This window comes from Prionailurus bengalensis, chromosome D2 (genome assembly GCF_016509475.1).
Source record: "Prionailurus bengalensis isolate Pbe53 chromosome D2, Fcat_Pben_1.1_paternal_pri, whole genome shotgun sequence".
In the NCBI taxonomy this organism is placed as follows: Eukaryota; Metazoa; Chordata; class Mammalia; order Carnivora; family Felidae; genus Prionailurus; species Prionailurus bengalensis.
Window position 1 is genome coordinate 72,713,715 of NC_057351.1, and position 27,094 is coordinate 72,740,808.

General features: G+C 35.8%; 1 protein-coding gene across 1 annotated transcript in view; it reads left to right on the forward strand.

The window, feature by feature from the left end:
- Nucleotides 1-27,094, forward strand: part of CCDC172 (coiled-coil domain containing 172) — a 59,449-nt gene that overhangs the window by 13,407 nt on the left and 18,948 nt on the right. Inside the window, exons 3-4 of the mRNA XM_043597651.1 lie at nt 11,124-11,240; nt 12,408-12,573. Of these exons, the coding sequence (XP_043453586.1) occupies nt 11,124-11,240; nt 12,408-12,573 (283 nt within the window). The remainder of the gene's footprint in view (nt 1-11,123; nt 11,241-12,407; nt 12,574-27,094) is intronic.

The window sequence follows — 27,094 nt, forward strand, 5'->3', positions numbered from 1 at the left end:
GATCTATGGGGCTTAAATTCTACCACACCATTTTACCCTGAGTCACCTCTTTGTTTCTGGCATGACGATTTCTCATTCTTGATTCCGGGTTGACTATGTAAACAATGTCTATTTTAAACGTAGTTCTATTTTATATAGCATTTCTCTATATTTGAGTAGAAAGTGGGTCCTGCTCACATCTGCTTAGACTGCCATATTAACCAGAATTTTTCACTTTACAATATCTTAATGCCTCAACCTCCTCATTCTTGAATTCTTATTTCTTACTTACCTTTTGGTCAATCTGTATAACTGTTCAGGTAATTTTTCAGGAAAAATGTGTGTCCCATGGATTTTCTAAGCCCCTAAGGTCCTAAATTTCTTCCTGTTGTTTTCACACTTGAATGAGTATTAGTTTGCATACAAAATTCTTGGCTCACACCTATTTTTAGAAAATTATGTAGATCTAGCACCACTGATTTTTTAAAGTTTTTATCTATATTCCAGTTAGTTAACATACAGTGTAATACTAGTTTCGCGTGTACATTTTAGTGATTCAGTACTTACATACAACACCTGATAATCATCAAAACAAGTAGCACTACTGATTTTTGAAATTTTTTTTTTTAATTTTTTTTTCAACGTTTATTTATTTTTGGGACAGAGAGAGACAGAGCATGAACGGGGGAGGGGCAGAGAGAGAGGGAGACACAGAATCGGAAACAGGCTCCAGGCTCTGAGCCATCAGCCCAGAGCCCGACGCGGGGCTCGAACTCACGGACCGCGAGATCGTGACCTGGCTGAAGTCGGACGCTTAACCGACTGCGCCACCCAGGCGCCCCTGATTTTTGAAATTTTTAATGCAGAAGAGAAATGCTGAAATCAGTCTGGTCTTTCACAATTCCTTTTAAGTAACCATTTTCATTTTTCTACCTTGGTTGGTTGTACAGATTTTTTTTTATCTTAACAACTCCAAATTTGTTCACAGATGCATCTGTTTGTTTTGTCTAAACCATGGGTGAGCCTCCCATTTGAACCTCAACTATTACTTGTGATTTCTTTTTCAAGTACCCCTATTCCCGATGAGCTTAGATCTTTGTTCTCTGTTCTCTGAACCCATGATCTTCTGTTATTTGCTACTTCTCAGCAGCCTTGGAGAACTCTTTATACTTTATATTACTGATTCCATCTTTTGCAGTGTTGTTTCTGTTATTGAATACTCTGCAAATGTAAATCCTGTTATGTCCTTACTTTTTTATTTCTTTAACTATCTGTCTTCCTTTTAATCTCAGCTTGTATTTGTATATTACTCTCTTATGTACTTACTTGCTCTTGTTTTTTTTTAAGGGAACATACCTTTGTATCCTTTTGAGGACATCACAGACTTGATTAACAGAATGTATCTTTTTGTACCCTGTACTACTATATTACAGAGATTTACAGTACTCTTGCTCTGTAAGCTTTTGGGTAATTCTCTTATCTTCCATTACAGTATTTGTTTTTTTTGGGGGTGGGATTCATGCTGTCATTATGTGAGAACTGTTCAGATTTACAGTTTGCCAAGAGATACAGTGTATGCATTGTTCTTAATCCCATTCTTGTTTTCTCGAATTCTTAAAGAACGAACTGTCTTCTTAAAGCCAAAGCTGATGGTTGACAAGTTGATGTGAATATCCCCAACCCGCTTTCTTGTAGTATACTTGACTGAGGTATGATCTTTTCTTGCTCATGTGCCAAATTTTCTTATTATGAGGAGGAAAATGTATGTTTTAAAGAACCTGTGACATTTTATAGTTCTTCCATTAAAAGCAGTACATGAAAAATCACTGCCTTCAGCATTCCATTGTTTTATATCCTGACAGAATAGGAAGATGTAGCGATAGGTAAGATAAGGTACTGCCTCCTGAATTGTCAAATGGCATAGAAATCACCTTATTTCAGAGTATCTCCCCCATGAGCCTTTCAGATTAAGAAGTATCGTTACAAGGTGTTCTTGGCCTATCAGTATTTGTGCATTACTGCTCTTTCCCTAATCAGATTAATATCTAGCTGAATCAGCAGTTCTTTGGAAATGGGAGTTTTATTTGAGGAAAAGGGGAAGAATAATTTTGGAGTATGGGGGTTATTTTGAGAAGATTAGATTTAGGTTGGACTTTGTAATACCAGATGGGTTCAAAAAAAGGTGAATGGAAGAGGTCAAGAGCAAACTGGCTATTGCAGCTGTGCCTGTGATCTTGATATTTCTGGGGAGAATTTCTCATGTACCCATTGGTACCCATGTGGCCTTAGGAGTGGTAATTGCCTGAATTAATATCTCAGGATAAGTTGAAAAGTTGCCTACCTCAGCTTCTTTGATTCAGTCTAGTTCCATGGCTTTAACTACAGCCCAGTTTGTCGTGGTTAAAATTCTATTAATTCCTCCTAAGAGAAGACAGAAAAGAGGAAGGAATGGGAGATATGTGACTGCCACGGTAGGAAAATGGATTTGATTATTACTCTACAATGGTCTTTTTCTCTTTATTACGAGATCCTGTTCCTCTCCATCTTTATTAGGAGCCCTAGCTTATGTTGCCACTGGAAGAGTGGGTTGTAGTCTCAGGAGGTAGGCTACCTCGTGCCATGATATTTGATGAACATGCAGTAGACATTTTGTTTTTCCTGAATCAAACTGGCTTTAATTGTTTGAGTTCTTCATAAAAGTAACATGTGTTCATTGCAATTTATTCCACGAATAGAGATAAGCCAAAAGCAGACTGAAAACTACCACATAGTTCCAATATATAGTTAATATTTTCATAGGTTTTCTTTCAGAATTATTTAAGTGCATATATTTTTTTCTTAAATGATTTGGTTTTTTTTCAATTTGATGTATCCTGCATATGTCAGTAAATATATATCTAGATAAGCAGTTTTTAGTAACTGCATAGTATTCCATTCAATGGCTATACCGTATTTTAGTTAACTACTTTCCTACTGACAAACATTTATTATTACTGTTAATAAATTACCATTATTAATATCACTGTGGTGATAATTTTGGACATACATCTTTGTGCACTTATTTTTTTAGGATAAAATTCTAGAAATCAAATTGCTCTATCAGTGGGTATATACTTTTTAAATTTTTTTTAAGTTTATTTATTTTGAGAGAGAGAGAGAGAGAGCATGCGCACAAGCTGGGGAGGGGCAGAGAGGAGAGACAGAATCCCAAGCAGGCTCTGTGCCATCAGCATAGAGCCCGATGTGGGGCTCAAACTCATGAACCGTGAGATTATGACTTGAGCTGAGATCAAGAGTCAGACGCTTAACCGACTACACCAATTGGGTATATACTTTTAAGGCTTTTGATAATTTCCAAATTGTCCTCCAGAAAAGTTGTTCCAGTTTATTTTCCTAGTAATTTCACTACTCATATAATTGAAATTATCTATTCTTTTGGCAAATATAAGACAAATGTCTTTTTATAGTTTTAATTTGAATTTCCTGTTTAATTATATTTATTATTTGTTCATAGATTGCTCATATTTACTATGTGTTTTACCTACTCATATCCTTCCTTGTCTTTTTCTTACTGATATGTAGCTTTTTAAATGCTATAGATCTTTCATATTCCTCAGTAGAAATTTTTTTCATATAGCTTTCAGATATTTTTAAAGCTTATTTGTGTTTTCTTTATTTGGTTTTTGCTGTTATAAATGAGATTGTTTCCATGCTTTTTTTTCTGTTTATTGTTGGTAATTAGAAAAGATACTTAGTTTTGGTATTTATTTGTTACTAATCTCTTTCCTGAATTTTTGTTATTTCCAACAGTTTCTCAGTAGATTTTCTTGGACTTATTAGGTATATAATAATGGCATTTGCCTAAACAAATGAAAGAGAATTTTGTGCCGGCTTTTTGGATAGTTATATCTCTTATTCCTTCTTCTCGCCACATTGCATTCATAAGAACTTCCAGAAGAAACTTAAATTGCAGTGGTTTTCTCTGGCATCCTAATAACCTTCAGTGAAAAGATGAGAGATGAGCAAAGGCTTGATTGAGGTAAAGGAACGAACCAGGAGGAATCTGGGGAAAGAGATTTTCAGGCATAGAGAAGAGCCTATACAAAGGCCGTAAGGAGCGAGTGTGCCTGGTATGTCAGAGGAATATCAAGGAGGCCAGTGTGGCTGGAGAGAGCGACTGAAGTGGAGAATGGTAGAAGATAAGGTTGGAAAGGGAATAAGGGAGCGCAGATCATGAAAAGCCTTATAAGCCATTGTAAGAACTAATATTTCCTAACATTGAAACTAGGATCACTGTGTCATGGAGAGTTTCTCTTTAAGTACTGCATCGTGGTTAAGAAATGCACTTATAAAAAATAGATTTTTTTTATAAAACCTTAATATCTGCTGTTGATACAATATTCATTGATGTACTCTAACATTTAAAATGTCTTTGCCGTAATAGTCATAACACATTCTTTCCCCCAATTGCTATGATGTTACAAATGTGAAATGTACATTAACTATGTTTTCTTATGTAGAGTTGCCTATTACACTATTGGGCAGACCGTTTAATCAGCAAAACGTCGGTTCCTAAAGTCTGAGAATATTTTAAGCAATAGCAATCACAACAGAGTAGCTTTGTACTTTGCTTACGTGGACCTAAACATTAATTTAGAATTCTCAGTCATTTTCAGTTTTCAAGTTCTTCTGGTAGAAAAATACCTTAAGGCACCCAGGCAGCAAGAATAGTGAAGAGTCACAAATCATGGCTATGCTGAAAACTGACCTAGTTGACCAGATAAGTCAGCTCACTGGGAAAACTATAAGCTCTGTTGAAAAATCAAATATCCCAAGAGGAATAAAACAGGGAAAGAAAGAAAGACCTTTATTGCTGAGGGAAGCAGAATTAACCAGAGTGTTGGCAGTGCTATAAATTAAAAATTTCCAAAACAGCAATATTTTCTCACAAAGCTTGGCTATCTGATTCTAGAATGTAACTTTAAGGAGGCATGCAAATCTTTTCTCTTCGTTTGTAGTCAGAGGAAGAAGAGAGATGACAAAGAGAAATTTGTATTACTGCTGCTAGGAACCTTCTACCCTTTTTATTGTTGTGGCCTCTTGATATTCTTGGGTAACTCAGGAGATAGAGTCAGTAGCATCTTAAGTGTTTATCGTAAGATGTTCAAGCTACCATGGATATGAGGTGGTGCTTCAATTCAAACCTGCCCCCATAAGACATGTTCAAAACTATTTTGGGAGGTGGTTCAAGATGGCCATATAGGAATATCTGAACTCACTTCCCACATACACACCAAATCCACAGCCACGTACGGAAAAATTCTCTCTGAAAAAGACCTGAAAACTAGCTGAAAAATGCCTCCACGGCAAAGGATACTAGACAGGGCCACACCGGGAGGGTGGGAGAGGCAGAGACATAGTCTCACCAGAAACCCCACCCTGGCACAGCAACCCCTGATCAGGAGGAAGTTCACAAATACGAGCTTCTCCCTGAGGAGCACGTCAGCGTCAGACACACCAACCCTCGGGACCTGCACAGGAGAGATGAATCTGCAAAACGTCTGGCTTTGAAAACCAATGGTGCTTACATCCAAGAGATCCAAAGGGCTGTAGGGAACTGGGATTCTGTTCTTAAAGGGCTCATCTACACAATCATTTGCCCCGGAACCCGGTGCAAAACAGCAGTTTGAAAAGAACCTAGACTATAGATATGCGAAGGAGAAATTTATTTGCTAATCATAAAGCATCTGCCAGAGGGACAGGGGCCTGTTGGGACTCTCTCCAGAGATGGAGGTGGAGGTGGGCGCCATTTTTGCGCTCTTCCTCTACCTTGTGCCATTTTGCTGCCTTGCTAGCACCAGTGCTGGCGGGAGCCACTTTTGCACTCTCCCTCTACCTTGCTAGCACTGGTGGGTGCACATAGTCACAGCAGTCTCCAACTGGCCTTCTAATGCCAGTGGGCATGCCCACCTCTGCAGTCTCCTGCTGCTTTGCTAAAGCTGATAGACCTGCACACACACACACACACACACACACACAAAACAATCTGATTAAAAAATGGACAGAGGAGGGGCTCCTGGGTGGCTCAGTCGGTTAAGCGTCTGACTTCGGCTCAGGTCATGACCTCGTGGTCCGTGAGTTCGAGCACTGCGTACGGCTCTGTGCTGACAGCTCAGAGCCTGGAGCCTGCTTTAGATTTTGTGTACCCCCCTCTCTCTGCCCCTCCCCCACTCTGCTCTGTCTCTGTCTCTCAAAAATAAATGTTAAAAAAAGTTTTTTTTTTAAATGGACGGAGGATCTGAGTAAATATTTTTCCAAAGAAGACATACAGATGGCCAACAGGCATATGAAAATATGCTCAACATTACTAATTATCAGGGAAATGCATATCAAATACCACAATGAGATATCAACTCATACCCGTTAGAATGGTTGTAATAAAAAAGACAAGAAATAACAAGTGTTGACAAGGATGTGGTGAAAAGGGAACCCTCATGCACTGTTGGTAGGCATGTAAACTGGTGCAACTGTATGGAAAACAGTATGGTGGTTCCTCAAAAAATTAAAAATAGAACTTCCATATGATCCAGCAATTCTACTTCTGGGCATTTACCCAAAGAAAATGGGAACACTAATTCAAAAAGATAGGGGTACCCCTGTGTTCATTGCAGCACTATTTACAATAGCCAAGATAGGGAAACAACCTTAGTGTCCATCAGTGGATGAATGGATAAAGAAGATGTGGTGTGTATGTGTGTGTGTGTGTGTGTGTGTGTGTGTGTATGTATATATATATATATATATGTGTGTGTATATATATGCATATATGTACACATGTATGTGTGTATGTATATATATGTATATGTATATGTATATGTATATGTATATGTATATGTATATATATACCTACGTATTTCATTCCAGAAACATAACTTGTAATCCAAAGCATTTGTATATCAAAGTGAATGTCCCCATAAGAATTAATGGAAATTCAGATGATTTGTTCCACAACCCAACAGTATTCATATAAGAATGATTACATTACTCTAATATAATACAAAATAATAAAGAAAATAAAAGACATAAAGAAAAATAAACATAAATCTGCACTTACCTTTGAAAACCTTCGTGGCTGGTGTGAGGGAGACAAGAGAGAGGAGGGTTGTTGTGTAGGGTGACTTTCACTATCACTAATGAAATCACTGCTATCTGTTGGCTCAATGGAATCTTTTTCTTTTTGTGCAACTTTAACAAGGAGCCTATCCAATGACACTTGCTTTTGACTCCTTTTGAGGATTTCATAGAAATGTGACATTGCATTGTCCTGAAACAGATTCATTGCTCACACTGCTTCAGCCTTATTCAGGTGGTGCTTTTCTACAGGATTTTGCACTTTCCCGCATTTTACACATATCCCTAATCTCATCTGAAGTGAGGATACTCCTCTGCCTTTTTCTCCTCCTCCTCTGCAGCAAGAGAGAGAGAGAAGAACCATTGGTTCCGTTGTGATCATGTGACGTTTGGCATCACGTATTACTCATACTGCAAGACATGGCTCATTTATCAAGTTAAAATTTATTAGAAATGTTTGCTCATCTTGCAGAACACTTGCAGAACAAGTTACTCTCAGTCCAAGGTTTTACTGTGTGTGTGTGTGTGTGTGTGTGTGTGTGTGTGTATGTGAATATATATCTATAATGGAATACTATTCAGCCATTAGAAAGAATGAAATGTTTCCATTTGCAACAACATGGATGGACCTTGAAGAGTATTATGCTAAGTGAAATAAATCAGACAAAGAAAGACAAATACCATATGCTTTCACTTATATGCTAAACACAAAACAAACTAACAAACAAAGCAAAACCAAACTAAGAGATACAGAGAATAGATTGGTAGTTACCAGCTGGGAGGAGTTTGCAGGGTGGGCAAAATGGGTGAAGAAGGTCAAGAGGTACAAACTTCCAGTTATAAAATAAATAGTCATCGGGTCATAATGTACAGCGTGGTGACTATACTCAGTGATATTGTATTGCATATTTGACAGTTGCTAAGAGAATAAATCTTAAAAAGTTCTCCTCATAAGAAAAAAAAATAAGATTTTATAACTTTGGTGACAAATGGTAACTAGGCTTTCTCTGATGATCATTTGGCAATGTATATAAATATCAGATCATTTTGTTGTACATTCAAAACTAATATAATATGTCAATTATACCTTAGTTAAAATTATTTTTAAGTCACAGTTTCACATTTCTTCCAGCATCTTTCAAGTTTTGATCTCCACCCATCACTTTTATAATGAAAGAGATGTTTGTGATGATGGTTTATTCTGTGAAATGACCTTGTGATCATAGCAATATGTGTGGGGTTATATTTGGATTTATTTACCTAAATTTTACACCTCAGTAAGTCTGGCTTTCAAACACAAGAATGTGAAAAATGGTTTAAGAGATTGGTTATGATAACAGAAAGAACAAAAGGAATAATGAGAAACGCATTCTGCAAATAGGTGGCCTTGAAAAGCTATTTCAGCTTTTAAGAGTAACAACATACTTGGCCAAGAGGAACTGGGAAGATCCGAAAGTCTTTGTCCTTTTGGTTTCGTTAAAATATGAAGAACTCTATTATTAATAAACCTGTGTAGCTTCTGCAACCTTAACTTATTGCTGTCTTCACCATTTGAATCAGCATATTGTGGGCATCTCCTCTTTAACCTTACTGATTTGAGCTTTCTCAGACTCTTTGCCTCTTTTTCTATTAGGCTCTTTCCTCTACCTGCCAATTCCTTTTTGTATTAAATGTTTTAATCACAGGCCCTAGTAAATTTAAAAATTAGTGTTACTGTAATTTTTCTGTAGTTATTGATTCTAGGACTTTTTAAGGTTAATTTAAGGAGGAAAATGTGGAAGTAAAAGATAAAGACAGAGTGTAAGACAGAAAAGGGGAATGATGAGGAGAAGCAGGCCAATAATTAAAAAAAATATATCAAAGAAGCTGAAAAGACCTCAAAATGATAATTCCCATAGGAGTTTAGGGGAAGAGGAAATGTATAGATACATCTTTCTTACAAAGCTTTTGAATAGCTGTTTACTTTTCATTTGGGGTACATAGGTTTCATTTTTCAGATTGTGGTAAAATATTCCAATTAAATGCCAACTTATCTAATAGCTCACTTTAATATATTAATTTCTTAGTTCTCAACATAAGGCTTTTCTGAACTTGAATAATAAATTTGGTTATGTCATATTTAAAAAACTTTTTAACCTCGTAAGTAATATTTTCTTCATCTTTGGGTTTTACCATAAGTCTTTCACAACAGATCAGTGGCAGAAACAACCTGAATTCAGGAATTTTGATTCTGAAGGGCATAATACCTGACACACCTTATTGGCTTAAGCCAAAATTTATCCAGCCCAGTATTTGGTCCTAGCAGTTTTTCAGGCATTCATGGTTACTGTCCAAAATAGCAGCTCTGGGAGGTAGGTGTAGACTGCAAGCAATCTTCTTTCATTAGGGTCTGATAATTTTTCTCTTTCTCAAACTTCCATACTTTGAACTTCTGCTATTGTCAGAGACTGAAGTCCCTTTTAGTTCCAGAAGTATCTCTATTACTTTGAAATAGTTCTAGTCATAATTTAGAAGAAAGGAAGTCAAAAGATCTGGGTTTTCAATCCTGAGTTTGCCCATAATTAATATATTACCTTTATTAAAGAATTTCACTTTTCTGGAACTCATTTTATTCTCATTTACTAATAAATAGTAAGTGGCTCTGAAGTATTTTCTTATTCTAAATAAATGTAATAGAATTCATGATCGTATTCTTGCTTGCTATTATGACCAATTTCTAGATGATTTTATAGATCTGGCCTTATGTTTTCTAATTTCTGTCTTTCTAGACAGTAAAATAACTAACTGCCCCATTCTTCCTGCCCCCAGTTTTAAAACAATTTTTTCTGAGTTTCTTTGGTCATGAAAATTACATCTCTTTCATCATTTTTGGTTGATGTCTTTCTTAAGATAGAGCTGATGAGAACGGTACCAAGTACTGAAGGTGTGAGCAGACGTGCCATGATATTACATATATGCGACATCATATTTTCTGTTTTATTCCTGTTACTTTTTTTCTGCTACTTTTTTAGTGCCAATATTTCCAGGACATTTTAGCCATATCATTTCAAAATATCTTTCAGGCCAACCCTTTGCCTCTGGACTAGACTATTCCTAAGCTCTTTACTATTCAATATCTTCTGGGACAGAGATTTCACACCCTGTCTCTCACCTTCAGGAAATTCTTATGGCTACCGTAAATCTTGCTTTCTGCAATTTAAATTGAATTTATTTCCTTTTTCTTTTCACTGTGGAGATGGGAACAGCCCCAAACTAAAAGTGATGCTTTCTTATGAAGGCCAGTACTGAATATAGAGGAAAGATTATTTCCAGTCTGGCATCATTTTTAGCTTTTATATATTAAAACTTCCTGACTTTCACTTCAATATTCATGGTCTCAGGAGATGCTATTCTTTATGGCTCAAATGAAATAATAGTTACATATCTAATATTAATGTTATTATGTCTTTTGCTAACTAGAACCAAATGAGGTACTAAAATAAAAAATGATTTCACAAAACCATTTGAAGGCTTTAGCAGATTTGTGTTTTTTTAGTATAACTGTAGTCATGGGACTAGGTTTTTGCCTGTGGTTTGTAGATTTTATCTCATTTTATTAGTCATACTGTATACATGTTTAATTCATCCATATCTTCCTTATAAATGATGAGAATAGAAACTTGTTCTTTAACACAAGCTGTCTTGCAACAGATTTCAGTGTGTGTAGTCAAAAAACTTTGGTACCTAAGCTAAGAAATGTGCTAGGTATTGGAAAGAAAAAAGAAAACACGTTCTCTGCCCTTGAGGGGCCTATAGTCTAATTGGGGGGAAAGATTATAAAACTTGTAATTATAGAACACTTATAAAAAATATGTAACAGTACCTATAAAATACGATGTTTAATGTGAATTTTATTTTGTATTTAAGTTTAATACAGAAAATATCTTACACTATACAGATCTGTTCTATTAACTAAGGCACCTAAAATGTCTGACTAATTGTTTCATTCTGATTTCTGTTTTTTCATTTTAAAGGTTCAGCAATTTTCTGAAAAAACTTTCCTCTTACAGCTTTGGAAGATTCATGAAAATGCCTTAGAAAGACAGTATAGTGAAATTATAAACCAGAGGAATATGCTTCTCCAAACCTTTGTAAGCCTTCAGCCGCTAAGAAATGTCTATTTCACTAACTGTATTGAAAAGTATTTAAATATACTTAGGTGTACTTTTAGAAAATTATCTGTACGCATATTGGCAGATAGTCCTGTTCAGATATGGAAAGTATTAAGTGCTATTTAAAACCAGTTGGTAGAGTAATACAGTTTGAAAGAGTTCTATTGGCAGGGATGCAATATAGATATTATTTGCAATTATAATAAGCATTTAAAAAACGGTGAAACTGATTTGAATTGCTCAGGCTTTGAGACCTTGGTTTTAATGCTTTTGAAAGACAGAGAGGTTCACACTTTAGTCATATTACGGATGTTGGTGAAAAGATAGTTTTTATCTTTTTATCTTAAGTCAGAACCAATAGACTCAGTAGTTTTAAATGACAGGGCCAGTTTAGGAATGTGACTTATAGTTAATTGACATTTCAAAAGAAAATATTTTAGAAATACTAAAAATATTTATCTGATTTCATAATCAACAGACTTGGTGGTTACATATGATATGGCCAGTTTCTCAATGCAGTTCACAATCAGTGGACATTTCTTTGAAAAAAATAGAAAAATACAATAATATTTAGGTTCTAGCATTGCCCAGAGTTCTTGGAAATTCTTACTTCTTCTTCATGTTGATGTTTCATAGAATGTAAGCTATTTCATAGAACTGAATTGGAAATAAATATAGAATTTTACCTTCTTTACCTATATTTTAAAAGGGTTCTTTGGATTTCCTTGTTTGTTTATTTGTCTTTTTTCTTTAGCGGTTATTCCTTTGAGTATAGATTTTTATTTTCAAGTTTGGACATTTAGTTATTTTACCCAATTTCACATTGCAGTGACAGAATGGCACGTACGGCTCTAAGCTTAATACACAAACACAGATACAAAGATAAATAGTAGAATTTCTACATCAGTAATACTCCCAAAACATTAAGGATAAAACTTCCACATGGGAATAGTTGGTTGTCATTATGTAATAGCTTCAGCTCTTTTATTAATATTGCTAGAGGAGTAAAGCACTTTGTAATAATACCAGGATATACAATTATATATTTTTGTTGTTAATAATTCCAAATGACTGCACTGTAAATCACTAAAGAAAATATTGTTACAAATTAACATCTATATTTGGTCTTTTGTTTCTGTTTTTTAGGAGGCTACAAAGAAAAAAGTGATAGAAGAGGAGGAAAAATTTATTAAGGAAATTACAGACTTCAATAATGAGTATGAAGTAACAAAGAAAAGAGAGCTGTTGATAAAAGAAAATGTCCAGATTGAAATATCTGACTTAGAAAACCAGGCAAACATTTTGAAAAGAGGTAAGAGTACAAAGTACCACCTCATTTATCTATCTGCCACTAACGAAACTAAGTTATTTTGCATCAACGGATTTTCTAGAAATTTAACTTTTTCACAAGCAATTTGGGTTATTTCATAGCTGTTCCTTTACCTTTTTCTTAATTCTCCTAATGAAAGTGTATCTTTTATCGCGCAGTCCCACGTTCTTTAGAAGTAAGTGTGACAAGAGCATTTAGTCATTCATTCAAGAAGCAAATATCTATTTACTCTCTGTTGCGTGATAGGCACTGTTCTAGGTCATCAGGATATAAAACTAAAAAGTGGAACAATCAAATATGGAAGCAGATATTTATAGTGCAATGTGATAGACGCTATCATAGGGATAGGACTGGTGCAGTGATCCTCATTTACCATCAGTACAATTTAAACTAGGAAACAAGGTGACACAGTGGAGTGGGGAGAATTTCATTTCAGGAACATTATATGGTTATTGCAGTCTGTGATAAGATTCTGAGCTAAAGTCATTGCCAAGGAGAAGAGAGTGTGAATTAAAGAGATGTGTAGGAATAATGACAGGACTTTATCACTGATAAATGTGAATAGAAATAGAGGAAGTCAGGGATGAATCATAGTTTTCAAACTTCAGAGATTGGGTACAATATGGTACCAGGAGGAAGAGCAGAGGTAGAGAAAGAAGCCTGTTGGAACTATAGCCTTTTCTGGACAAAAAGATTGAGTTTTGTTTCAGGCATTTTTAGTTGGAGATATCTATGAAATATACAGGGGGAGATGCCCAAGTGGCAAGGGAAAATTTGGTTGTGAAGCTAGTAAAAGATCAGAGCTAGAGTATTAGGCTTGGGACTGAATCCAGAGGAGTTTGTGACCTCATTCAGAGAAAGTATGTAGAGAGAACATAGATGAGGAGTGAAGACCAAAGCCAGAAACTGGGAAAGCATAACATTTAGGAAAAGAAAGAAGAATGAGACAGAGTAGTCAAAGACGGCAAGAGGAGAACCAGCAGAGAGTAATATTTTGGAAACCAAAAGCAAAAAATGTTTTCCTCAAATTAGTGGAAATCAAAATAGGATGTTAATCTGACGATCAGATGTCAAGAGCAGTATCGTGGAGTAGAGCAGTAGAGGAAGACTGGTAGTAAGAGATTGGAGTCAATGGGAATTGAGGAAATAGAGAATGAAAATATAAATGATATTCAATGGGAAATTAGTTTTTAATGGAAGCCTTTCTAAAATGTACTCTTACTTTGATGGCTTTAGTAGGTGGAGAATAATAAACACATTTAACTTTTTTATTGACTTGGAGCTATCAGTATGAATAATTTATTATTTTCTTTGCATGTGATAACTATTATTTTAATTACTATTTATTGGGCTTATACTATATAACAATCATCATCATCCTAAAGATTATAAATGCTAATGTTATGTTGATTTAATTTAAATCTTAATTTCACCATTTAATAATTGTGTGATTTGGGGCAACATATTTAACATTTCTTTGGCTCAGCCTCCTCATCTGTAAAGATGGGGGTTAGTAGTAATGACTTTAACAAAGATTGTTGTGAGAATTCAATGAAATAATACTGAAGCACATAGAATGCTGCCTGGCACATAGTTAAGCCCTCAGAAAATGTGGTGATTATACTTTTTAATCTCATTTTATAGATGAAGGAAATAAGGTTCTCAGAGATGAATTACTTTGGGTAGAGACAGAGGCACACATCTGGGAAGCTTTAAAAAATATTAAATGTTTGAATCTCATCCCAGACCTATTGATTCAGAATCTTTGTGGGAGAGGATAGGGAATATAACTTTTTTATAAGTCCCTTAGGTGATATTGATGTGTACTATTCAATAACTACAAGTGTAGAATATAAAGTTAAATAGATACATACTCTAACTTTCTGTGAGAAGTAATAGATATCGCCAGTTCTATTCAACATAATACTAGGAATTTTAGCCGAATCAACTAGGCAAGAAAAGGAAATGAAAGGCATCCAAATTGGAAAGCAAGAAGTAAAATGTTGTCTGTGCCCAGATGATATGCTCGTATATATAGAACAACTAGGGATACCACACACACACAAAAAAAAAAACCTGCTAGAGCTAATAAATAAATACAGCAAAGTTGAAGTATGCAAAATCAACACAGAAAAGTAAGTTGCATTTCTATGTTTGAGCAATAAATGATCCAAAAAGGACAATTTTTTAAAATTCCATTTATAATAAATCCAAAAGAATAAATACTTAGGAGGTGAAATTTAACCAAAGAGGTGAAAGACTTGTGCGCTGAAAACCATATAAAACTTTGCTCAAAGGAATTAAGTCCTAAGTAAATGGAAAGACATCCCATATCATGGATCGGAAAACTTAACATTGTTAAATGACATTATTACCCAAACTGATGTATAGATTCAATGTAATCCCTAGCAAAATTCCAACAGCATTATTTTCGTGAATAGAAAAACCCATTGTAAAATTCATATAGATTCCTAAAGAATCCCAAAAAGCCAAAACTGTCTTGAAAAAGAAAAATGAAGAATAAAGTTGGAGGATTCACACTTTCTGATTTCACAACTTACTAAAGTGCTGCAGCAATCAAAACGGTGGTACTAGAATAAGGACAGACATATAGAAAAACGGGATAGAATAGAGAACTCAAATATCAACCCTCATGTATGTGGTGAAATTACTTTTAATAAGAGTGCCAAGACTATTCAATGGAAAAGTACAGTCTTTTCAAGAAATGGTACAGGGAAAACTAGATACCCCATGCAAAAGATGAAGTTAGGCCCTTTCCTTACACAATATACAAAAATTAGCTAAAATGGACCAAAGTCTTAAGCTTATGAAGTAAAACAATAAACGTTTTAGAAGAAATCATATAGGAAACACTTCGTCATATTGGAATTGGAGATGATTTCTTGGATACCAAAAATACAGGCAACAAAAGAAAAAAATACATAGGTTGTATTTCATTAAAATAAAGATCTTTTGTATATCAGAAGACACTATCAAGAGAATAAAAACAAAGCTCTCCGAAATAATGGGTTGTGTTTCCTTATGGAAGAAAATATTTGCAAATCCCATCTTTGATAAGGGATCAACATCCAGAATATTTTTAAGTAGTCTCTGCACCCAATGTGGGGCTCAAACTCCTGACCCCGAGATCAAGAGTTACATGCTGTATCAACTGAGTCTGCCAGGTGCCCCTAGTGTCCAGAATATATGAAGAACTACAGCTCAACACTAGGAAAATAACTCAATTAAAAAATGGGCACAGGACTTGAATAAACATTTCTCCAAAGATATGGCCAATACACACATGAAAAGATGCTCAACATGACTAGTCATTAGAGAAATGGAAATCAAAACCATAATGAGATACCACTTCACGCCTATTAGGATGGCTATTATCAAAACAAATCAGAAGTCTCCACAATATGATATTCACAATGTTCAGGATGCAATCCAAAATCACTCGACCTCTGAAGAATCAGTGAAATGTGACCTAGTATCAGAAGAAAACCATGAGATGCCAAACTCACAGTGATCTAGATATTGGAATTATCAAATATTTTATAGCAGCTATTATTGAGCTATGCTCAATGAATAAAGGAAAATGTACTTGCAATAGATGAAAAGACAGGTAATCTCAGTGGAGAAATAGAAAATGTAAAAAAAAGAACATTTTAGAATGTCACAATACATTATCTGAAATAAAAATGTCACTGATAAATGAGGAGTTAAGATGGTGGAGAAGTAGGGGGACCCTGGACTTTCCTAGTCCCTCAAATTCAGCTGTGTTGAGGTCAGATCACTTAGAACACCCAGGAAGTCGATCTGCAGACTGGCAGAAGGATCTCCAAGGTTGGAGGGAGACAGTGTGGTAGTTGCGAGGTACATAGAAGTGAATTGGGGGGAGAGGAAAACAGCAGTCCTGAACCCTTTTCATGGAGAGACAAAAGGGAGACTAAGAGGGGTTAAGAGAGTGCGGCATCAGTTTGCACAAGAGGAAAACCTCTGTGGACAACAGACTGGGGAGTGAGAAGTACTGAGTGTTGCAGGGTTCTTTTTGCAAACGGTCTTCAGAGCTCAAACTCTGAGGCTTTGGAAGTGCCTTTCTCCAGAGTGGAGCTGTGGTGCAAGCTCCTGCGGGGAGGGAGCCGGCCCCAGACTGCAAAGCATGGTGTAGAGATCTCTGGGGTGCATTAAGAGAGAACTTTCCCTTCCTGGAGTACTTTTGGAAGAGGGTATATTGCCTCCCCAAGGACAAAAGACCCTGAAGGTGCCAGCAAAAGGCCTTTTAACAGTAGGGGACAGAGGTGCACCCAGAGGGAATACAACCTTTGCTGCTTTTAGCAGTGCTATGCCATAGATTCCACAGATTGCACAGGTGTGGGCCTGATTTTCAGGGGCAAAGAACTTCAGAGTGTGGAGAAACTCTATTCTAGAGAAGGGGGCTGGGTCTGAAGAGCCAGGGACTTTAAGACTTGAGTTTTGAATCCCAGCCTCACACCAAAGAAAAGATGCAGGAGAGTTGTGGTGCAGGGTGAGTCGACTGCCCTCACAATTCTGTGAGGGCTGCCTGAACAGTAGGGGGTGTGACATCTCCAGCCAAGGGATGAGAGATTGAGGTGGTGCCATTCCCCCCGCCCCCATTATCAACAAGATGGGACTTCAGAGTGCAACACAGTGGCCCCCAGTGGAGGTGGGACCCACTTACACCAAACCCTGTCCCCCTATGCCTGGCAACCACTTATTCACTGAGGTAAGACTGATGCTGAGCCAATGCAGCAGGCTTCTCTTCCAGAAGACCAGAGCAGCCAGCACCCTGTGTGAACCAAGTATACTGAAAATCGAATGCTTCAAAACAGCATCTGCAGTTCTGGTGGAAACAGGATCAGACTTACTTTTATTCTTTCTTCTTCTTTTTTTTTCATTTGGAATCAGGTTCATGTGTCTTGTTTGTTTTTTAAATTTCCTTCTCTTTTTTTAGGATCAAGCTTTTTTTTTCTTTCTTTTTTTCTTTTCTTCTTTTCTTACCCCCCCCCCTTCTTTTTCTTTGGAATCAGCCTTATAGTTTGTTGTTGTTGTTGTTGTTGTTGTTTTTACGTTTTGTTGTTGTTGTTGTTCCCTTTCCTTTTGTCTTTTTTGGGGATCAGGGTTTTCTTTCTGTTTTTTTCCACACAAATTAAAGCACATTTTAATGACCAAATCAAAGCTCACCTAAAGGTCCAAACACCCCACACAGCAAGTAAGGAAGAACTCTGTGGAGTACTGGCCAGTGGGAAAAAGCAGGCAAAGCACAACAGCACAGTGCACACAGCTTACATCAGAAACACTTCCTGAAGTGCCAGGTCCTGAAGTGTATGAGCCCTTTTGAATATAGCATTACTCTCAGGTTCAGGAAATACAACAAGCATTTAAAACATGTAGAAGACAGAAACGTAGCCAAATGACAAGACAGAAGAAGTCTCCCCAAAAGAAAGGTCAAGAAGAAATTACAGCGAGAGACTTGCTCAGAACAGACATAAGCAATATATCTGAACAAGAATTTAGAACAATACTCATAACTACTAGCTGGGCTTGAGAAAAAAAAAACATAGAAGACACCAGAGAAACCCTTGCTGCAGAGATCACAGACCTAATAGCTGAAATCAGAAATGCTATAGCTGAGATGCAAAACCAACTGGATACAGTCACAATGAGGGTTGAAGAAACAGCAGAGAATAAGTGATACAGAAGATAAAATTGTGGAAAATAATGGAGCTAAAAAGAAAAGGGAAAGGAAACTATTACCATGAGGGGTGATTTAGAGAACTTAGTGATTCCATAAAATTAAACAATATCCATATCATAGGAATCCCAAAAGAGGAATGGTGGTAAAAGGAGGCATAAGGTTTATTTGAACAAATTATAGCTGAGAACTTTCCTAATCTGGGGGAGGAAACAGGTATTCAGGTCCAAGAGACACAGAGAACTACCCCCAAAACCAACAAAAACAAGTCAACACCATGATATATCATAGTGAAACTTGCAAAATACAAAGATAAAGAGAGAAGTCTGAAAGCAGCTAAGGACAAAAGGTCCTTAACCTACAAGGGTAGACCCATAAAGTTAGCAGACCACTGAAACTTGTCAGGCCAGAAGGGAGTGGCAGGAAACATTAAATGTGCTAAATTAGGAAAATACGCAGCCAAGAATTCTTAACTCAGCAAGGCTGTCATTCAGAATAGAAGGAGAGATAAAGAGTTTCCCAAACAAACAAAAACTAAAGGAGTTCATGACCACTAAACCAGCCCTACAAGAAATTTTGGGGGGGACTCTTTGAGTGGAGAAAAAAAAGACCAAAGCAACAGATACTTCAAAGGACCAGAGAACATCACCAGAAACACCAACTCTACAGGTAACACAATGGCACTAAATTCTTATCTTTCATTATCACTCTGAATATAAATAGACTAAATGCTGCAGTGAAAAGACATAGGATATCAGAATGTAAAAAAACAAAAACAAACAAACAATAAATAAGATCCATCTATATGCTGCCTACAAGAGATTCATTTTAGACCTAAAGACATGTGCAGATGGAAAGTGAAGGGATGGAAAAACATCTACCAGTCAACTATATATTAAAGACTGTAACAAAAGATGAAGAAGGGCATTATATAATTAAGGCATCTATCCATCAAGAAGATCTCACAATTTTAAGTATTTATGCCTCCAACTTAGAGAACCCAAATACATAAATCAGTTAACAACAAACATAAGGGCATTGATAATAACACCATAATAGTAGGAGACTTTAATGTCCCATTTACAACAATGGACCGATCATCCAAGCCAAACAATGACTTTGAATGACACACCAGACCAGATTGACTTAACAGGTATTCAAACCATTTCATTCTAAAGCAGCAGAATACACATTCTTCTTGAGTGCCCATGGAACATTCTCCAAAATAGATCACATACTGGATCACAAATCAGCCCTCAACAGGTACAAAAAGATTGAGATCACACTATGCATATTTTCAGATCACAACACTATGAAACTTGAAATCAACCACAAGAAATAATTTAGAAAGCCCTCAAATACACAGAGGTTAAAGAACATCCTACTAAAGAATGAAGGTGTTAACCAGGAAATTAAAGAAATTAAAAAAAAAATACCTGGAAGCAAATGAAAATGAAAAATGACAGTTTAAACACTTTGGGATGCAGCAAAGACAGTCCTCAGAGGAAAGTATATTGCAATTCAGGCCTATCTCAAGAAGCAAGAAAGGTCCCAAATACAAAATCTAACCTTACACCTATAGGAGCTCAGAAAGGAACAGCAACTAAAGCCTAAATACAGCAAAAAAAAGGGGGGGGGAATAATAAAGATCAGAGCAGAAATAAATGATAGAAACAAACAAACAAAAACAACTAGCAAAACAGGTCATGAAACTATGAGCTGGTTCTTTGAAAAGTAAACAAAATTGATAAACCCCTAGCCAGACTTATCAAAAAGCAAGGACCTAAATAGATAAAATCATGACTGAAAGAGGAGAGATCACAACCAACACCACAGAAACACAATTTTAAGAGAATACTGTGAAAAATTATATGCAAACAAACTGGGCAATCTGGAAGAAATGGACACATTCCTAGAAACATACAAACTACTAAAACAAACAGGAAGAAATGGAAAATTTGAACAGACCCATACCCAACAAAGAAATTCAATCAAAATTCAAAGATCTCCCAATAAACAAGAGTCCTGGACCAGATGGCTTCCCAGGGGAATTTTACCGGACATTTAAAGAAGAGTTAATACCTATTCTTCTCAAACTGTTCCAAAAAAAAAAAAGAAGAAGAAAGAAAGAATGAAAGAAAGAAAGAAAGAAAGAAAAGAAAAGAAAAAAGAAATGGAAAGAAAGTTTCCAAACTGATTCTATAAAGCCAGCTTTTCCTCGATTCCAAAACTAGATAAAGACTCCACTAAAAAGAGAATTACAGGCCAATATCCCTGATGAATCTGTATGAAAAAATTCTCAACAAGATACCAGCAAATCAAATTCCACAGTGCATTAAAAGAATTATTCACCATGATCAAGTGGGATTCATTCCTGGGCTGCAGAGCTCATTCAATATTCACAAATCAATCAACATGATGTACTACGTTAATAAGAAAGGATAAGAACCATAGGAACCTCTCAATAGATGCAGAAAAAACATTTGACAAAATACAGCATCCTTTCTTGATAAAAAACTTCAAGAAAGGATAGAAGAAACATGTATCCACATCATAAAGGCCATATATGAAAGACCCACAGCTAATATCATCCTCAGTGGAGAAGATTGAGAGCTTTCCCCCTAAGGTCAGGAACACAACAAGGATGTCCACTCTCACCAGTCTTTTTCAACATAGTACTGGCAGTCCTAGCCTCAGCAGTCAGACCACAAAAAGAAATAAAAGACATACAAATTGGCAAAGAAGAAGTCAAACTTTCACTTTTTGCAGATGACATGATACTCTACATGGGAAACCCAAAAGACCACCAAAAAACTGCTAGAACTGATACATGAATTCACCAAAGTCTCAGGATACAAAATTAATGTACAGAAATTGGTTGCGTTTCTATACACCAATAATGAAGCAGCAGAAACAGAAATTAAGGAATCGATCCCATTTACAATTGCACTAAAACCATAAGATAACTAGGAATAAACCTAATCAAAGAGGTAAAAGATTTGTATGCTGAAAACTATAGAAAGCTTGTGAAAGAAATTGAAGAAGACACAAAGAAGTAGAAAAACATTACATACTCATGGATTGGAAGAACAAGTATTGGTAAAATGTCTATACTATCCAAAGTAATCTATACATTCAGTGAAATCCCTATCAAAATAACACCAGAATTCTTCACAGAACTAGAACAAACAATTCTAAAATTTGTATGGAACCAGAAAAGACCTGAATAGTCAGAGTATTGTTGAAAAAGAAAACCAAAGCTGGACGCATCATAATTCCAGACGTCAAGCTGTATTACAAAGCTGTAATCATCAAGATAGTATGGTACTGGCACAAGAACAGACAAATAAATCAATAGAACAGAAGCGAGAACCCAGAAATAGACCCATAAATGTATGGCCAACTAATCTTTGACAAAGCAGGAAAGATAGCCAATGGAAAAAAGATGGTCTCTTCAGCAAATTATGCTGGGAAAACTGGACAGTGACATGCAGAATAATGAAACTAGACAACTTTTTTACACCATACACAAAAATAAATTAAAAATGGATAAAAGTCCTAACTGTAAGACAGGAAATCATCAAAATCATGCAGGAGAAAACAGGCAGCAACCTCTCTGACCTTGGCACAGTAACTTCTTACTAGTCATGTCTCAAGAAGCAAAACTGAGTTATTGGGACCTCCTCAAGATTAAAAGCTAATGCACAGTGAAGAAAACAATCAACAAAACTAACATGCAACTGACAGGATGGGAGGAGATATTTGCAAATGACATATTGGGTAAAGGGTTAGTATCCAAAATCTATAAAGAACGTATCAAACTCAACACCCAAAGAACAAATAATCCAGTAAAGAACAGACGACATGAATAGACACTTTCCCAAAGAAGAAATCCAGATAGCTAACAGACACATGAAAAGGTGCTCAACATTACTCATCATCAGGGAAATACAAATCAAAATCACAATGAGATACCACCTCACACCTGTCAGAATGGCTCACATCAGGAACTCAGGAAACAACAGACGTTGGCCAGGATGCAGAGAAAGGGGAACATTTTTGCACTTTTGGTGGGAATGCAAAGTGGTGCAGCCACTCTGGAAAACATTATGAATGTTCCTCAAAAAGTTAAAAATAGAAATACCCTATGACACAGCAATTGCACTACGAGGTATACAATGGATACAAAAGTGCTGATTCGAAAGGGCACATGCACCTCAATATTTATAGCAGCAGTATCAACAATAGCCAAATTATGTGAAAAGCCCAAATATACATTGACTGATGAATCAATAAAGAAGACATGTTATGTATGTACAATGGAATATTACTCATATATAAAAAAAATGAAATCTTGCCATTTTCAACAGCATGGATGGAACTAGAACAAATTATGCTAAGTGAAATTAAGTCAGAGAAAGACAAACATCATATGATTGCACTCATATGTGGAATTTAAGAAACAAAACAGGTGAACATAGGAGAGAGAAAAGAAAAATAAGATAAAAGTAGTGAGGAAGGGGGCGCCTGGGAGACTCAGTTGGTTAAGCATCTGACTCTTGATTTTGGCTCAGTTCATGATCTCAGGGTTCATGGTTTGAGCCCTGTGCTGGGCTCTGTGCTGGCAGTGCAAAGCCTGCCTAAGATTCTCTCTCTCTCCCTTTCTGTCTCTGCCCCTCCCCCCCAGGATAAATAAATAAACTTGAAAAAAAAAAAAAAGAAAGAGGGAGGCAAACCATACCAGAGCCTTAAATACACAGAACAAACTGAGGGTTGCTGGAGGGAGGTGGGTGGGTGGATGAGCTAAATGGGTGATGGGCATGAAGGAGGGCACTTGTTGGGATGAGCACTGGGTGTTAAATGTAAATGATGAATCACAGGTTCTACCCCTGAAACCAATACTACATGGCATGTTAGCTAACTTGAATTTCAATAAATTAATTTAAAAAATAAAAATAGAAAATAAAAATGATATAATGAGGATAATATTACCTAAAAAAATGTCTCTAAATGAGCTTAATAGCAGAATGGAGCTTATAGAAGAACCAGTGAACATGAAGATAGATTGATAGAAATTGTCCAATCTGGAAAAGCAAAGAAAAATTAAAATGAAACAAAAAAAAATAGAAACTTAGGGACCTGTGGGACAGTTTTAAAAGGTCTAACATTCATGTAATTGGAGTCTCTGAAGGAGAAGAGAGAGAATTAGCAGAAAATATATTTGAAGAAATCATGGCAGAAAATTTCTTAAATTTTCTAACAGACAGTAATTTACATATTCGAGAAAATAGCAAACCCAAACTGGATAAATTCAAAGAAATCCAGGCCTGGTCACATAATAATAGTCAAACAGTTCAAAAGCCAAAGATAAAGAGAAAATCTTGAAAACAGAGAACAATAAATCTAATGACTATGTACCTGTCAGTAGAAATGATGAAGTCAAGCAGACAGTGGAATAACATCTTGAAAATATTGAAAGAAAATTTTCTCTATCCAGTGAAAATATCCTTCAAAAGTGAAGTTACAATAAAGACATTTTCAGATAAATAAAAATTAAGGGAATCCAATGCCATCATGATTCAACAAGATATGCTAAAGGAAGTCCTCTAAGTAGAAGCAAAAATGACACTAGAGAGAAACTCAGATCATAATGAATTAAAATAATCAGAAATTGCAAATATAAAGATAAATATAAATACCTATTTTTTCTCTTGATTTTAAAAAATGCATATGATTGCTTAAAGCAAATAATATATCATCTTGTGGAATTTATAATGTATGTAGAGACGATTTGTATACATGTGTGTCACTTGCATATGTGACAGCTATAGCAAAGGACTGGAAAGGGGGACTGGTAAATGGATCATTACAGTCCTTTATAACTCTAAGAAAACCAGGAATAGAAGGGAACTTTCTCAACCTAATAAAGAACCTGTATGAAAAGCCTACAGCTACTATTACACTTAATGATGAAATATTGAACACCAATATTATACATAATGGTGACATATTAAATACTTTTCCACAAAGATTGAGAATAAAGTGAGGATGCCCATTCTTATCACTTCTATTCAATATGGCCCTGGATGTCCTAATAATTTTAACCATTTCAATGAGGCAAGAAGAAGGAAAGGTATAAAGATCAGAAAATATAAAAATAAAATTGCCTCTATTTAAGGTTACATGATTATATAGAAAATTATAAGGAATTTACAAAATAATTACCAAAATTAGTAAGTTAATATAATAAGGTTATAGACTACAAGGTATATGTTTTTAAATCACTTGAATTTTTACATACTAACAGCAAACAATTGAAAAGTGGAATAAAAATACCATTTAAACAGAATCAAGAAAACAAAATAGAAACAAATTTAACAAAAGACATCAGGGATTTCTACACTGTAAACCACAGAGCACTGCTGATAGAAATTAAGGAAGACCTAAATAAATACATCTATCATGTTCATGGATTAGAAAACTCAATTTTGTTAATAGAACAGTTCTCTTCAAATTGATCATAGGTTCAAGAGAATCTCAGTAAAAATCCCATCAAATTTTATTATGCCTTGAATGCTGATTCTAATGTTTATATGGAAATGCAAATTACTTAGGAGAGCCAAAACAATTTTTTAAAAGAACAAAATTTAGGGATCTATACTCCCTGATTTCAAATTTTGCTAAAAAGGTATAGTAACCAAGATAATGTGTCATTGGCTTAAAAATAGGCACATATGTACCACTGGAATGAAGGAGTCCAGAAATAGCCTTCTGCATGTAGGGTCAATTGATTTTCAACAAAGGTAGCATGGCAATTCCAGGGAGAAAGGACAGTCTTTTCAGTAAATGGTGCTGAGACTATTGGACATCCGTTGTGAAACAATTATTCTTAAATCTTCACGCCATATTAAATTAACTCAGAATGAGCATACACCTAAAGATGAAAGCGAAAATTATGAAACTTCTAGAAGAAAACATAATAGGAAATCTTTGCCATCTTGGGATAGGCAATGAGATGAGACACAGAAACGTGAACCATAAAAGAAAAAACAATTACATTGAATTTAAATTTGAAAAAACACTATTAAGAAAATCAAAAGACAAACCACAGGCTTGGATAAAATATTTGCAATATGTATATCTGCCATTGTACTGTTATCTAGAATATAATGAACCCGTACAAGTTAATAAGGTAACACAACTGATTATGAAAGCGGGAAGAGATTTGAACTTCACAAAAGGGCATACACTGATAACCAATGACATATGGAAAGATATTCAATATCTTTAGTCTTCAGGAAAATACAAATTTAAACCACGATGCAATATCACTGTACATTCATTTAATTAAAATTAAAAAGACTGGTCATATCAAGTGTTGGCAAGAATGTGGAGCATCTGGAATTCGTATAGTAGTGATGGGAATGTGAAATAAATGGTACACACTTTGAAAAATTATTTTGCAGTTTCTTAAAACATTAAGCATACATTTACTGTATGACCCGGTCATCCTACAACTAGATACACCAACAAATTGAAACATATGTCCACACTAACTTTTTAGTAACTTTATTCACAATAGCCAAAAACTTAACATAACTTAAATGTCCATTAGGAGGTAAATGGATAAACAAAATTGGTATATCCATGCCGTAGGAATACTCAGTGATGTAAAAAATAACAAATCTGCTCATAGACATCATGGATGCATCTCAAAATGATATTGTTAGTGAAAGAAGCTAGATACGGAAGAACACACACTACGTACAATGCAAACTGTGTGTGACACAAGCAGGCATGTGACAAGTCAACCAGTGGTTGCCTGGGTGAGAATGAATAAATTTCAAAGCAGCAGAGGAAGCTTTAGGAATTGATAGGAAGTGTATATACAATTTCTTGATTGTGGCGGTGGTTTCATGAGTGTATTGTGACAGCCAAAACTCATAGAATTGTATGCTGTAAATGGATGTACTTTCTGTAAATTATTCGTCTATAAAAATGATGAAGAAAAAAGTCCTTGATACCACAAATACTGTAGGAGCCCTGTATTTTGTATCCTTTCTTCCAGAAATATGAATTTATTTTATAGATTTGCCTCCATGGTACCTGGACCAAAGACCAAGGCTGTTGGTCTTTGTACTTTCACAAAGCCTGTCTCTAAGTATTTTTTAACATTTTTACATGAGACTTTAAACTCTGTAATGGCAGGACTTTGTTTTATTTAATGCTCTGTCTCCAACACTATGAAAGAGATAATTATGAATTAATGACTGCTTCAAAAGGAGAAGTACAAAATGGTGTGAGAACATATAATAAGGGAACTTAATGTGAACTAGGAGTTGAGGAAGATCTCTCCGAGCAAGTGACGTCCAGACTGAAGTCTGAGGCCGATAGAGATTAGCCAAGTGACAGATCTGAGTGTAAATGTTGAAAAGTTGTGTCTATAAGTCAAAAGTGCTGAGAGAGGTTTGGCTGGAACTGTTAAATTTGAGCGTCACCCAGGAAAAATGTATTGAAAGAAAATAATAGAACCCAGGATTTTCAAAGCAAGGAAAAGGAAACGGCAAAGAACAATGTGAGAGGTAGGCAGGAAACATTACTGTGTGACAACGAATTCACCTACAGGAGGGAGTGTTTGAGGGAGTGATCGACCCACATTACTTGCTGCCAAACTGTCACTCATAAGGACTAAGAAGCAGCAAGAGGAGGTCCCTGGTGAGCTTTAGAGAAAGCAACAGATGGAGGAAGTAAGAAAGGGCAGAAACCCTGTTGGGATGAGCACTG